We start from the raw sequence: 15,245 nt of genomic DNA, 5'->3' as shown, positions 1-15,245 counted from the left end.
ATAATAATAAAAATAATAAAAGAATATACAAAGCAAGTGATGCAGAGTGCAATTGCTCACCACTCGCCAAGCGATGCCCAGCTGGTCCCTGAGCAGCAGCCCCTCGGCCAGCTTTCCCCTAATTTATACACTGAGCATGACGTCATGTGGTATGGAACAGCCCTTTGGCCAGTCTGGGTCAGCTGTCCTGGCTGTGCCCCCTCCCAGCTTCTTCTGCATCTCCAGCCTTCTCAGTTGATAGAGCATGAGAAGCTGAAAAGTCCTTGATTTAGTGTAAGCACTACTTAGCAACACCTAAAACATCAGTGTGTTATCAACATTATTCTCATCCTAAATCCAAAACACAGCACTATACCAGCTACTAAGAAGAAAATTAACTCTATCCCAGCCGAAACCAGGACAGGTCCTAAGTCAGCTGCCTCTGAAATGCTTCAGGATGTTCTCAAAGTATTTCTACGCAAATTAGAGTCTTGCCATTGACAGAGCAGTACAGCACATGGCTGGGGAACATTGCCTAGAGAGCATCTTTAGCAAAGAAAAACGAATTGAATGCCATGGCAATTTCAGACGATACTCCATAAGGCTGGTAATTGCAGCCCTTTAAAAATGCTGAAAGCTGCACAACTTTCAAAGGCTCAAATCCAATATTCTTACCTGCATTAAAGAGCATAGTGCCACTATATTCATGGGAGTTTCTCCTTTAGTCTAGAGACAAAATTGGTGCTGTTGTGTGCATGCTTGAATCTTGACAGGATTGTGGCTTTGGGAGGAGTAAGGTGCTATGTAACACAAAGAAGACTTAATAGTTCTTGTCAAGATAATGAAATCAGAACAAAATGCCTGGAATAAATAAAATCCTATCAAATAATGCAGATTTTAGGACCTGCAGGATGGAAGTGACACAAGGACTGAATAAAACGTTTGTTAAGAAAACAACAAAAAGAGGCACTGGTTAAAAAAAAAACAACAAAACAAAAGACAAAGCTTATTTATTGTGATTTATTCTGTCTGGCTATTGAATTTATATATAGATTTCAATCCACTGAATTTTGCCAGGATTTTTGAATTCAACTCATTTCATTGCAATGTAATGTGTTTCCCATTTGACATCATTTACATGGATTTCCAATAAATTCAAAAGTTATTTGCAAATACAGTAACCAGAGAAAATGGCAGAGCCTCTCTTAAAAGCTTTCAGAGAATACAGTACAGAATCTTAAGATTTTTTTTCTGCATATAAACAAGTAAATATTAGGATACTACTGTACATAAATAAAACCTGTATCTTATATTATTGACCTATGCTCTTACTTTTAGATAACTGCCTCATTTGTTTAAGTAGCATTTTTTTCCCCCTGAAATATTTACATAAAACTTGTCTACATTTACAGTAAATAACCATAATTACCTACTGTGCTTTCAGCAGCCAAAAGCTGAATTGGCTAGAAACATCAGATGAAGATTCTTGGAATAATGGTATGACTAAATTACATCAACTTGTGTATACCACTACAAAATGTGCAGAAGGATTTAATGGCATTTATCAATTTACAAAATGCAACTTAGTGTTGGATCTGAACTGCTCTACCAGTAGGATAAGCCCTGCAATTACAGTCAAGCTACAATTTATGGAACATATGTTCTGCAAAACTACGGTATTTCAGTGTCTGCAGTGGTGTTAATAAAACTATATTGATTTCAAAAAGGTAGCAAGCCAAATAACCCATCATGTCGCAAACAAGCCTCAGCTAGTGCCATCTCAGAAGTCTGCATGCACTGACTCCAGGTTTATATAGCACAGTCATTTCTTCGAGCTGCTGTCACTGCCTGCAGATCTGAACTACACAGTATATTTAACTGTATCCACTATAAGATAGCCAGAGACAGTTCTAATCCTCTCTTTTTAGAAGATCATACTGGTTTGAGGATGTCTTACAGTTCTGCGTCAGTGACCAGAGAATCGAATAGTTGTCCAGAAAACACAGTTTGTTGCTAGAACATTGTGTAAGAGAACATTGCTGGAAAACCATTCCAGTAATAAATATTTTTTCCATTATAAAACAATAGATAAAATAAATGAAAGTCTCTGTAATTACAAATATTTATCCACTATGTTCTAAGTATGCAATGTTCCATATATAAAGCAATTTTATGCTGAAGCTCCTATAGCACCCAATTTAAAGTGACTCCTACTGAGGCATGATTTTAATAATAGCTATTAGAGATAATTATCCATATACCAGACTATTTTTTGTTGTTCCTATGGAAGTCATATCAATTCACTAGCATAAAAGAAAGAAAATATATTTCACTGAGAATACAAATAAAAATACCTAGCACCAAACAAAACTTCTTCTAAACTCTATCTTAGGGTCCAATCCTGCACCCTTGTCTCATGCAAATAATTCTATTTAAATAAAGTAATCCAGATTGTTGGGGTTTTTTTTGCTAAAAACCATCTGTTTAAGTCCGGATCTGCACATGGTACTTACATTAGTGCATCTACATTTGTCCATTTTGGGTTTATGCTAGAACAAAAACATGTATTTAGAATTTATTTTAATTTAATTTCTGTTGATATGGAGGCCTGATAAAAGATCACCAAACTGCATCATGGTGGGGCAGAGAGGACTTGCCCCTGCCTCTTTGGGTATAGGGAATACTGAGAAGAATAAACAATTCCATCCATCTCCTGTGAGATTGTCGGCAACGTGTCTCTTAACTGTAACCTCTTCTACTGTAAAAATCTTTCTAAACAGGTAGTCTGTGACATGGCTGAAGTGCAAAGGAAACTTGGCTATTGTTCCTTTTATCTCTCTCTTCCTCGCTGCTGCAGTAGGCTATACCTGTCTTGCCCCGACAGTAAATGATCTTTTCTGAGTTTGCAGGTGGGCTCTTAGCACACTTCCATCTAGAAAGACTAGTCAGACTGAGGAGAAGCAGCTCACATCCCCCTTTCTTAAGTGACAGGGGTCAGGACTGTGAAGCAAAGGGCCATTCCTAAGCAGTCATCGCCACAGAGTAGAGACGGACCCTGCTGGAAATCATGAAGGTGGTACGTGTGGAAACTCAGGAGCCACCAGAGTGATCCAGATGCTCATTTGTCTGTTGGTAGGATGTTCTGAAGAGACTGGTTACGTGACCACTCTCAAATAGCCTCAGAGATAAAGACCAAATTCCAGTATCCTCAGGCATGCGAGAAAGAAGATTCTTGTGCTCTTAGGTGGTTTTTTACTAATACGTTTAAACATTGTACCAGTTTACCTCTTACATACATCTTTCCATGTCAGTTGAGTGCTTGCAAGCTACAGAACTTCTTGCCTTGAAAGAAAGTGAAGACCTCCACAGAAGTCTGCAAGACAGGATGCGATGTCCCCAAAAAATCTGACTTTAGAGCACAAGTCCAGTCTCCTAAATCCCACAGGCACATTAAGAAGGTCCCATTCAGAAGTGTTACGTGATGCAGTTTCTATGCCCTCGGGACAGTTGCCATATTTCATCAAGGACAAAAGAGATGATACTCAGATGGTGACGGCTGAACATGGCAGGGAGGAGCAGTTCCATAAATAAGAGGGTAGTCCAAATCCAGCCTATGCTGAAAGTTAAAATATGAGAGTCTCTTCACAGACATTAGGAAATCAAAACATCAGCGCTGTATTTTTTTTTAAAAAGTAATAAGATATGTAAGGTTTAAAAACCACTCCCCAATATTACAAGATATTGTAATTTTAACAAGAGTTGGTAATGTTGTCTTGTAGTGAACGGGAGGCATTCTGAAATCTCAAATGAAGCATTCTAAAGTCAAGCGATACTTACATACTTTGTAAATCACCTAAGAAGGCTGTTGCATTATCATAACCTATAAGAAATAACATAGCTCCCCTCTAAACTGAACAAAAAGAATCTTGTTCTATATTTTCTGTAACAAACATATTCTGGTTAAAATTAAACAACCAATTTGCAGAGACAGAAACCTTGTCAGACTGTGCTATTATAACAATAAATGAACATCACAAATGAAAGCCAATATTTAGGAATGTGTATGGCAAGAGATTACCACATACAGTAGATAGACAAGTTGCTGTGCAGGAACAGTGAGCATCTTTACCTTTATAAAAACATCTTTATTTTTAGGCACTTTGCTATCATGTTTGTAGTGACTGTCCTTCTGGCCAGTTTGAAACTGAAGACCTCCAGAAACAAAAACTCACAGCTTGAAAAAACAGAACTGTAAGTTTTATGTTGTCTATAGACTGGGCACAGGCCAATGGGTATGTAATACAAAGATAACCCGTGCATTTGCTATGGAAATTGGGGTGCCGGAGTTAGCTACGTGAGCAGGTCAGACCAAGCAGAGCATTAAATTGTTCTACTGATTCTGCTTACAACATCTAAGCTGGATCATTTGGAGTTCGCTTAAATATATCTACATTGTGTAGACACTCTTGCTGACCTTTGGCTTATGTGTAAAGTAAGTTTCATCAGTTAATCAATGGGAACCTTGCATTACAAATAAGCTTTCATCTTTCTGTTGTCCATAAGAAAAGAACAGTGTCTAGTGTATGTGATACCCTAATGCACTCCTGAAAAATTACCACATAATTAATTTGTTTAATACTTTTGTTGTTTAATACTTTTTGTAAGCCTGGGATCTTTCATACTGACCCAACCAAAGGGGGTTCTCTCTCCTTGAAGAAAGGGAACCCTATGTTTTTGTCTCTGTGATGTTTCATTCATAGCATTTATCTTTAGCATAATCCTCAACATATGTTGCTAGCTAGCAAAGGATATAAAAATACTTTTTTTTTTTTTTTTTGAGGCTGAGATCTGCTCCGGCAATGTCTTCAGCCATGACCATCCCAAAAGAGATGCTACAAATCAACTTCAGCACCAGGGTATGAAATTGTATTGATAACAATTATGTTCCCTGCTCCCAGGAAGAGACTTGCCCTTGAAAGTCCTCAGCACACTACCACAGGAGCATCTGTCAGGCTGAGCATCTCTGCATTCTCTTGTTTTACAGTAGACTACACACACCAAGTTACTTGTGAGGCACATAAAACAGCCTTATTCAGGCATGTTCCAACCTAAATAAATAACATTCGTCTGAAATAACTGGTAATTTGCCTAAGAGCAAAAATCCCTAATTGGAGTGTGGCCCAAATTAAAACGTTTGTTGGAAAAACAGATTTCTTACAGTCACATTGCAAACAAATGTATATACACAACAGGAGACAGAAGAAAGTCCTTGAGCTGGGCTCTGTGATGTTTCCAATCCCGCACTGCACAGATGAGAGTCATGTCTCTAACTGCTTTCAGGCCAAGGCACTTGGCCTGAATGGCTGCTTTGAACACCTGTGGCCCAGCCTAGGCTTTATGTTACGCGTGATGACTCCATTCTGACTGCGTGTGGGATGAACAAGAGACCGGGCAGCACTGTCAGCCTTTTGTAGACAGAGTAACACAGTTAACACTAAGTTCTGGGAAGTAGACAATACTAGAGAGAGCAGACTGTGTCACAACTTTACACATCAGCTTTCAGAAAACACATTGAATCCATTTATCCAGCATCTTATAAAAGCACCATTGAAAGGCTAAAGACAGAGAGCACCGCATATACAGAATTGTGATCAAGACAGCAGACAGGAGCTGTTCAGGGAGCTATGGAGATGCACGCAGCCCAGAAGAATCCTGCAGGATGGATTCCCTGAAGGCATGACAGACGAGGGCTTAGAGAACAAGGCAGCTGGTCCTCTGCCAGTTGCTACTGTGGGGATGATCCAGCTCTGGGTGACTCATGAATATGAATCCCCCCACCTACCCATCCGTCACCCCATGAATCCTGCTACACGTAAGCAAGCCTGCAATTGATACTGATACAAAGACTGAAGCAACTAATTGTTCACAGTTGACATGGACAAAGACCACCACCTCCCTGAATGCTCACTGTTGAAAAACTTAGGTTCTTCAGAAGAAGACTGATAATTCTTATTGCAAAGCTTAGTCATCGTAGCTACATTACTGGGCTTTTTAAAGGATGTTTGTGAGAGACTATTGCTATTGTAGGGGTAATTGAGGTCCAGTACATTTAATGTGTCTTTATAAAGCTGTTTCCAACTTAGACAAAGTAGGGGTTGTCTTTTTGTAGTTTTGTATTAAACAAACACAGTATGGAAAAGAGTATGGAAGTACTAGCTACTGAGTGAAAAAGGCACTATAACTGATCTAACGGTGGTAATTAGGTACCTGCCTGTGCTACAAATATCTGTAAAGAATCTGTTTCTCTCCGTGACTGAGAAAGTCTGCGCCATGGTAGAAAGGGGCAACTGGTTTAGGTATGGGGTTAGAGCTGGTTTAGGTATGGGGTGAGGACTGGTTTAGGTATGGGGTGAGGACTGGTTTAGGTATGTGGTTAGAACTCCCACAGGAGACAGAAATTCATGGAAGAGACATCCAAACTGCATTTCCTATTTCTACCAATTCCCAAAAGGAACTCAGAAAAGATTTTACTAGTGTAAAAGTAACACTTTACTAGTGTAAAACTACATTTTAGTGTAGTTAACACACATTACAGCTTGTCTTGGCCTTACTATGGCAATTTGATGTGAGATCTTATTGTATAGTTGTGCCAAAAATTGGAGGCAAAGAAGCAGACTGTGAAGCTTCCCCAGAAAAGATCACCAGGTAACAAATACTTCAATTTGGATGTTGCCATTTTATTTAGGGATATGGTGAAAGAGAAAAAATAGCAAGGAAGTGACAAGTAGAAGAGACTCCCTTTTCTTTACAGTAAGATTAATCTATTTGGGGATTACTGTTGGAAAAATCTTTCCATCCAATATATTAGTGAAAGGGAAGCATTGGCAACAGCCGTGAAGGAACAGATCTTACTTCTGGGAAGAGGGAACTAAACCAGGAGCTTGATTCTTCGTCAAGAGATGTAATTATTCACTGAAGAACCTTGGACTGAATTCTAAAACATTTTTCTTTAGCATTAGACTATATAATGAAGATTGCAGGGGAGTTATGGACTCCCCTGTGCATCCTTGTTCAGGAGGGCAATTCCTATTTGCAGCTCCCGGGAGTCCAGTGTGAGGGGGTCTCAACGGCTGAGGGCAGATGGATGCTGAAAAGGTTGTGACCAGCTTGAGAATCATTTAAAGGGGAAGGAATGTGCCAGCACCGCAGGACTGCAGACTCAGTACCAGCTCCCAGTGCAAGGCTGTATGAGGCAGGTTAGAAACAGAAACAAAAGAAAAAAAGAGAGGGGGAGGGATTTCACTGTGGAAAAGGGAGGTCTGGGGGTCTCAAAGAGCAGCTGTCAGAACGGGGGAAAGAAAGGAAGGAAGGAGCCGAGTCTCGCATCTCTTCCTCCAAAACAACAGTCTTGGTTCTGCTCTGAAAGACCACAAAAAGCGACCGGGCAGCCCTCCTCCTTCCTTTGACTTGCTGATCCTGATGGGGGCACTTCTACAGCGATGCTTGGTTTTCTTCTTTTGCACCTTAAAATTTTATAATCGAGTTCAGTGTTATTCTTCGCTATCATTAACTGGCATTATCTTTTATCTTTAAACTGGTCTTGAAATTGCATCTGGTGAACCTGACCAACCTCATGTTGCTACTGTTTCCCCAAAAGCGGTCATCCATGTAATGAGGAAGACAATCCTTAAGGATTGTAGATGGGATTGTAGACGCCATCTTGAGATGTATTTGGGAATTTCAGGAGTTGGGGTATGCCTGCCACTAAGTGGCAGGAGTCAGACTGAGGACTACATATATAAACCCGTACCCCTGAGCAAGGAACAGACAGCAAACACATAGTTAAAGACTTCAGAAATTCCCCAGACTTAGCACAAAAGATCTTCTGAAACATGGTGCATCTTATCTTTGGCCTTAAACAGTATGAAGTAGAAGGAGAGAACAGTCAAAGGCAAACTTCATGAATTCACATTCAAGGGAACAGAAACAGAAACTTTTTTTGAGGGACAAACTCCAGAAAGGAAGACTGAAGTCAGCTTTAAAAAGCACTGCAGTAAAGTGGAAGCAAAGGGTTTGCTACAGCTATGGAAGCATGGCAGCATGGTCAAGAACATGATGGATGTAGACTGATCTGAACCGCTTTTCCTTGAAAGAAGAGAATCATAGATCAAGTGTGCTTCACTGATGCATGAGGTCAGGATCCACGAAGTCTGAATCACCCTGCGGGCAGAGTCTGACCGCACACTTGCACTGCTCCTCAGAGCCGTACTACTTACAGGCGAAGCCCATAAATGAGTATACTTCTTTCAGTTATTAAGTAATTTCTAATAAATGCGTGTAGCCAGATCTGTGTTTGCGCTTTATAGTACCAAGTAATGTTGAGCACTGGCCAGTGATCTGAGAAAGACTCAATCCAAGATATCAAAACCCAGTACCAACTGAACTGAAACTAAACCCGTTCTAGGCTACTATGAATAAGCCAGCCTCCGTTTAGGTACTGTTTATTTTGAATTGAAAATAAACCACTCTTCAAGCACATGCCAAATATTACGTATGTGAATGCCTGTTCTCTGCTGTTTGTTAGACTATTCTTGTACTATTGTACTATTCATTGTACTACTCTTGAAGAAAACAAAAGTATCAACCCAGTACCTACTTATTTCATCTAAGCACTGTATTTTGTTTTTAATAGTAACAGAATAACTTGGTATCTTTGAAAGATGGTGGCTTTCAAACTGCTTGTCAGAGCCCCAAGAAGTTCTTGGTTGCCCTCCTGCTCCTTTTAGCAGAGGAACAAGGAGGAGCAGTGGCTATCCCAGACTAAATCCCACTCTCTCTCTGCCTCTTTTTTGCCCTTTGGCAGTGTTGTTTTACACAGACTCCATTATTTTGAGCTTAAAAACAGCAAGGTATGTTCCACATCCCTGCTCAAGAAGACCAAAAAAATCCCAAAGTTCACTTACATACTTCTAAAATAGGAAAAAAAATTAAAGGAAAGCCAAATAAAGCCCAATCAAAGAATGGGATCCCTCCTGTTACATAAAACAGAAAGTTAATCTACAAAAACTTTGAGGATGAAAAATATGTTGTAAAAATAAAAAACATCCACTCAACACAGTACATAAATTTTGCTATATAATAAACTAGACAAACATATTAAAATATTTTAAGTCTTAAAAAAGGGCAAAATTCTTCAAAAGATGACTTCAACACTATTAAGGTTAGACTAAACATAATGCCGATGCATCCATTTGCACAACTTTTTGCAACATGACAATTGCCTGATGTGTGTATGTGTAGGTATATGTGTGCACGCAAAGGGAATGGAGCAAGAACGTGAAGGGTGTCACTTGCCATTTTAAAGCAGTATTTCACCAATAATCAGACAAAAAAACTAAAAATACCAGTACATATCTCAAATATTGCAAGTCACATTCTACAGCCCTTGACATTAAAAAAGAAGAAAAAGCCAACACAATTAATTCAAGTACATTTGGAGCAGGTCCCTTGTGAAATGAAGTACTGTTGTTTGCACTTTAGTTGCAATGAACGTGGACAGAGCTCTCCAAAAGACACAGAAGTGAGCGCACCTTCCCCAGCCCTGCAACGTAAGTCTGAGTTGAGGTATGATGATCCATGATTTGCTCAACAAAGTGGATGCTTGAACTTGAATGAAAAAAGATGCTTGAAAAACACTTTGAAGCAAATAACATAAAATACTCTTTTAAAACAAAAAGCTAGCTTTGTGTAAAGGCAGTCTTTTTGGTATGTAATCCTATTGGGACGTCAAGCCCGGCAGTCCTTCCCAAATTCTGGTCATCATGGAGCTAACAACAAAGAAGCCTTTACGTTGTCCTGGTCGTCGTTCCGACCTGACGTACCTTTTCCCGTGAGCCTCCATCCACCACCCAGAATAACCTAGCGGGTATCACACCCCGGCTGAAATGTATGCTGCTTCTTTACAACTTTTGTTCTCTACTTAGCTTTGTTCCTCAAAAGGAGAAGCACTTCCCTCTCCATGTTTCACATGTTCCTTTGAAAATACCAGTGGATCAGATAAATGCTGAAATCTGCCTGCCAGAGTAGTTAAAGTCTGGTGAAATCCCTGTGGTGCTGCAAGTCCCCTATGCTCTCATAGTCATTCTCTCCCGAAAGAGCAGTGTGGTTTGTGTTAGGCACAGACAAGGTCCTGTCTTCTTCTTGGCTCACTGACTGGATAGCTTCATAGTCAGGCTCCAGCTCCCCGTTTGGTCTGTCCGCTGACTGAGGCACAGTGGTAATATTTAGGGTGTTTTCAAAGTCCTTCACACTTGCATAGAGGCCACTGCAAATAGATGGGGACCTCTGAGATGCCATTTCTTGAATACAGGTGTACGGAGAATCCAGTGCCTTGATGGCCTGTCCCGGCTTACTCACCGACGAGTACATGGCTGAGATCTAGGAAAAGGAGACACCTGCTGAGTACTTAAGCACGGCATAAAGCTTGTGTGCCGGTTTGTACCCCTTCCACCACAAGGATGTCGGTTACTTGAGAAAAGACAAGATCTAATAAAAACATATCCTTCCTTACAAAAAAAAGGATTTCTTACAAATCCTTTCTTTTCTGGCATGCATTTATAAATTGATTTTCTTTCAAAAAAGAATGTTTTATGAAATACTTTCTAAAAGAAGTTTATAAATGTAGAAATTCTTTGAACATAAATCCCCTGCGAGCAACTTAGACCCGGGACAAAAGGGAATGGCTTTGTGAGTAGGGGCTCTTGCAAGTTTTGCTATGGTCCTGGAGTCAGCTTGGGCTCAATGGGGAGACAGGCGTCAAAGGGATGATCAGGTTTAGCTGCTGTAATGTAGGAGAAGGATGCTGTCTGATCCTTGGGGGTTTTAAAATTTTTATTATTTTTAATAGTAGCAGCTACTTTTCTGCTTTTAGAGACACCCCAATAGGAGAGTAGTTATTTGTTGTGTTTATAGGCAGGACCAAAGAGGCACCAAGTCATGTGAAGAGAACGTTAAAAATCAGGAGATGAATTACCTGCACCAGAAAACAGCAAATAGTCAGTGCCGATCTTTATATGCAAGGCCTGTTCTGTTGACTAAACTCTCCCTACAAAGAGGAGCTGCATCTCAGTCACTGCGTATCAGAACTTAAGACTAGAGACTCAATCCTCTCAGCTACTATAAACACAAGAGAGGGAGCTGGACTCTCACTCCTAGCTCTAAAACCCCCCTCTGCAGAGGTGGTATGCTTAAACAAGCGCACGAAGGTGGCCCTTAATGAAGAGGTGGAAGAGAAGCCCACGTCCACATGTGTCCCCCCGCTCAGGGCTCGCCGGGGCTGGCGCCAAGCGCAGGGAGCCACGCTTGACTCCCCCTCCCAGGCCAAGTGGATACTACCCCTTGCACAGGGCAGACGGCTGAAATTCCCTGCACTGCTTCTCTGGTACCTAATATCGCAATTGCAACATAGCTCTTCTGTTACATTTAAAGTCTTTCCCAAGCATGCAAGGCCACTCTGGATTTGTATCAATCCAATTAAAATAATAGATCGGCATGAAAATGTCCATTATCATTGAGCAACACTGACTGATGCAGATGAACCAGATTGCTTCTGTTAATTCTCTGGGTTTTTGAATTTTTTTTTTTATAATGAGAGACATTCAATTGCAGATGGCAATACTTCTTACCTTTTACTGATTTCAGCCAACCAACCAAAAAAACGGCTTTTCTGCTCATCCATACTTCAGCCCTTTCCAGCATTAAATTACATGAACCCAGTTCAAGGATCAATTTATTCATTAATGTCTGGGAGCACTTCTCCCAGCAGAAAGCATGAGCTCACTCAGCTCATTGCCAAGTTTGTGTTTACTTTTATGTCCGGAGAACATATTTATAAATTGCACGGGTATATTGGACATGATCACAAGCAACCTTATCTCTGTTTAACTTTTCTGTCTTTGTTTCAGTCTCCTCAATTTATTTGACTAACAGACATTTTAAAGAACAGTTTATGTTCCAGTGCTTTTATTGTGCTTCTGCTATTTCCCAGAGCCCCAAACACTTTGCGTGGGTAAGGTGGAGCATGTTTCAGAAGGCTGCTGCTGATTATTCTTAAGTAAAGCTCGTCATCCAAATCAAGAAGCTGCCCTAATGATCAGCTAATTGTGGCCTCCCATTATTTTCTGACACCATTTTTTAACCTATTGGCCTGATATAGCCATATGCTAGAATACTTCTGATTTTAGGAATGTGGCAGTACAAACTGTGCAGAGAAATTTCGGCTTTCATTTTCTCTTCAGACAAATTTCACCTTTCTTAAATCCTGCTTAATCATGCAGAGCTTATGCTAATTTCTGCCTGAAGAAGGTCTCCAGTTAGTTATTGAATTTTGTGCAAGAAACCTACCTCATCTTCTGTAAGAGATGGATCTTCCTCCCGAGACTTGTAAGACATCGAACTAAGCCTCTGTAAAAAAGGAAGAAAGAAAGGGAAAAAAAAGGCTCATTACCAGTCAACAGTGTGAAACCTATAGTAAAACCCTCCCATTACAATCAATACATTGTATTTTATGGTCATTTGCTCACTAGTTCCATTTTACAGAGCTAATATCCCTAATATCCAGAGTACATCTCTGGAGATAACAGCCCTGAGGTTAGTAGAGCTTTTTAATGTATCTGCTCTTGTCCTGACCTGAAAAGGGTAAAAATAATGTAATGGTTAAAACAAACTCTGCTCCACTGTATCCCTGCCTTTAGACTTCTAATGAAGCAAGGAAGACTCTGCAAAGGCTTCTGAAGAATTGCAAGTCAGCTGCTGTCACACTCTAGTTGGCCTTCCACGTGATTTTCAGATCTGCTTTTAGATGACAAAAGAACAATCCTCAACTGGCACCTTCCTGACGACACTTAGCCTGCACTCAGTGGATTCTGGAAGTGCCGCAAGGGAGGTGCCGTGTCCTACCCCCCCCGAAATGCAGCAGCTGTGCAGAGGTGCACAGCAGCATGGCCTCACAACCGCTCAGACCGCGAACACGGACAAGACCTGCTGCAACCCACCCTGAGACGGGCAGCTCAACCCTCAAAGCATCCGGCTGGATCCAGTTCACATAGCAGTCACTAAAGGATGGAGGGCTTGGTTTGGTATCAAGTCTAACTTCAAGCATGTAAAGCATCGTGTGGAAATTAGGTCACGAAACATTGGGGGAAAAGCATTTTGTTCTTATGAAAAATGTCTGAGGACCTTTATGTCAACGAAGACCCTGGCTACCTCACAGCGGCCATCTGATTCCTCCCCGCTGGGGCGAGAAGGCTCTGCTGGGCTCCTGCTCCACAGTGGTTCAGAGGGAGCCTTCCAGCCCTGTTTGTAACGGGCTGTATTTTGGAGTTTCACGCAAATTCTCCACCTAAAATACTTCAGACCTCCTCTAGCACAGACCAAGGTGGAGAAGTAAAGCTATTTTTAGCACAGTCAATCAAATAGTGCTTCCAGACACATATTATACACACAAGACTTTTTTTTGTCCGCAGAGGCTCATTATAACAGATTCTTTCCTATTTCCATGTTTCTTGGTGTTTTTACTTCTGGTAAATGCCAAGCTTCAATCGCCTGACCCAAAGCGTGCTGAAGTCTGCCTGCTGCTCCCCGGGGGGCTTCCCTCACACCTAACAACTCCCTTGCTTCTTTCTCACTGCCTGGAGAATGTGCTCTTTAACCTGTGGTTTATTTACTCACCAAAAAAATAAAAAGAAAAAAAGGAGAAGTTCAAACATATTTTGGCCCTTTATTAGATCCGCTTCACTACAGCAGCTCAGTTTAGTCTTTCTTATTTGCAGGGTATTTTTTGTGTTGAGGAGTAAGTTACTAATTTCATCCTCACACATTAAAACAAATGTGCTTGCAAAATTCTTCAGTGAAGTTATTTTCTCTCATCAGTGTCTATAAGCACCATGTGTCAGGACCCCTTCTACAGTTTCCCACTCAAGTATTAACAAATACCCCAGGGTGTTGGCAATCCTGTTCTTGTTTCCCTGCGACCTAGTGTTCTTTATTCTAAATGTGAAACCTGTGACACGTCAATTTTGAAGGATACTGTCATCTTGGAAACTGAAAAAAATACTTGCTCCTAAACATTTTGTACCTAGCAATATTATAAATTATGCTTGAAACCTCAACAGCAGCAACACAAACAGCATGTGTCCTTATTTGCCTTCCACTTTCCTTTTGTTCCTCGACAGCACTTGATTTTTTTTGCTCTTTGGCTCAGCTGCTGCTCCTGACTCGGGCACCAGAACAAGACGACCATTCTCCTCTGGTGCATTTGTAAGAGATGCTTTGCCCATCCTCAGGCTGCGCAAGGCTGAAATCAGATGGCAGCAGCCAGATGTACGCACAGAGAGCATTTCTACCAGTGCTCACTCTGGAAAGACCTGGGTGAAAAAGGAGATTTGTACTTCCTTTTTTTTTAATTAAAAAGGAAGAAACCAAAAACTATTCTGCCTCTCCAGTTTTATTAGAAGAACTACACCCAAGTTTTTCCAGGTGATAAGAGGCCTCTAAGCAGCATCGTGGTATTAAAGGTGTCCTTCACCAAAACCTTCCAAAGGATTTGGCTGGGTCATGGCCAATAACCAATTCAGATAATTAATTTTCACCCATTTATTGCATGTCTGGCTCTTGAAAGGATCCTTTATCCTTTTCATGCTGTTATGTACTGGAACGGTCTCTGGCTTGGCCCACCTAGCTCTCTCCCAAATGAGCGTGTTTCAGGAGCTGGCATGGGCTGGGGATCATCCTGGCTGCCCTCTTCTACAGGGTGAGACTGAAACAGCCTGGACATGGTCTGTTCTCTGCCTGTTGGCAGGTCCAAGCCTCAGTTACCCAAGCAGCCTCCCTGCCTGTCCCTTCTTTGTGCCCTACTAAAGCAAAGCCTAATTGTAGTGAGAGAGACTCACACGACTTACGCCCGACCCCTCCTTCATCAGGGTCAGGGCAGAAGGTTGAAAAGTTTGGGATACAGATGTCATGTCAAGCAAGGCAGCTATGTAGCCTCACAAGAGAGGAAGCCAAAAGAGACGCCCATGGGGTCTGTTTAACTAAAAGAGTTATCAATATAACATACATTTCCATAAACATCTTGGTTTTGGTTGCCACATCGGAATAGAACAGGCATTGCTCTGCATTGTTCGAAGCAGCAAAATAGAGGGAAAAATTATCATCATCACAACAGAAAAACAATCCTGCAACCACCTCCCCACACAATGCCAACAATA

General features: G+C 41.1%; 1 protein-coding gene across 2 annotated transcripts in view; it reads right to left on the bottom strand.

Moving 5' to 3' along the window:
* Window positions 1-1,084: 1,084 nt before the first annotated feature.
* The window catches only part of PAG1 (phosphoprotein membrane anchor with glycosphingolipid microdomains 1), a 116,350-nt gene continuing 102,189 nt past the window's right edge, over window positions 1,085-15,245 (bottom strand). For both annotated transcript variants that reach the window (XM_082326046.1, XM_082326047.1), the window contains 2 exons: window positions 12,382-12,441; window positions 1,085-10,416 (listed from right to left, as the gene is read on the bottom strand). In XM_082326046.1, the coding sequence (XP_082182172.1) occupies window positions 10,066-10,416; window positions 12,382-12,441 (411 nt within the window). In that variant the 3' untranslated portion in view covers window positions 1,085-10,065. The remainder of the gene's footprint in view (window positions 10,417-12,381; window positions 12,442-15,245) is intronic.

This window comes from Platalea leucorodia (assembly GCF_965183815.1).
Source record: "Platalea leucorodia genome assembly, chromosome: 1".
Taxonomy (NCBI): domain Eukaryota; kingdom Metazoa; phylum Chordata; class Aves; order Pelecaniformes; family Threskiornithidae; genus Platalea; species Platalea leucorodia.
Note: the sequence above shows the minus strand (reverse complement) of the source record. Positions and strands in the feature narration are given on the sequence as shown.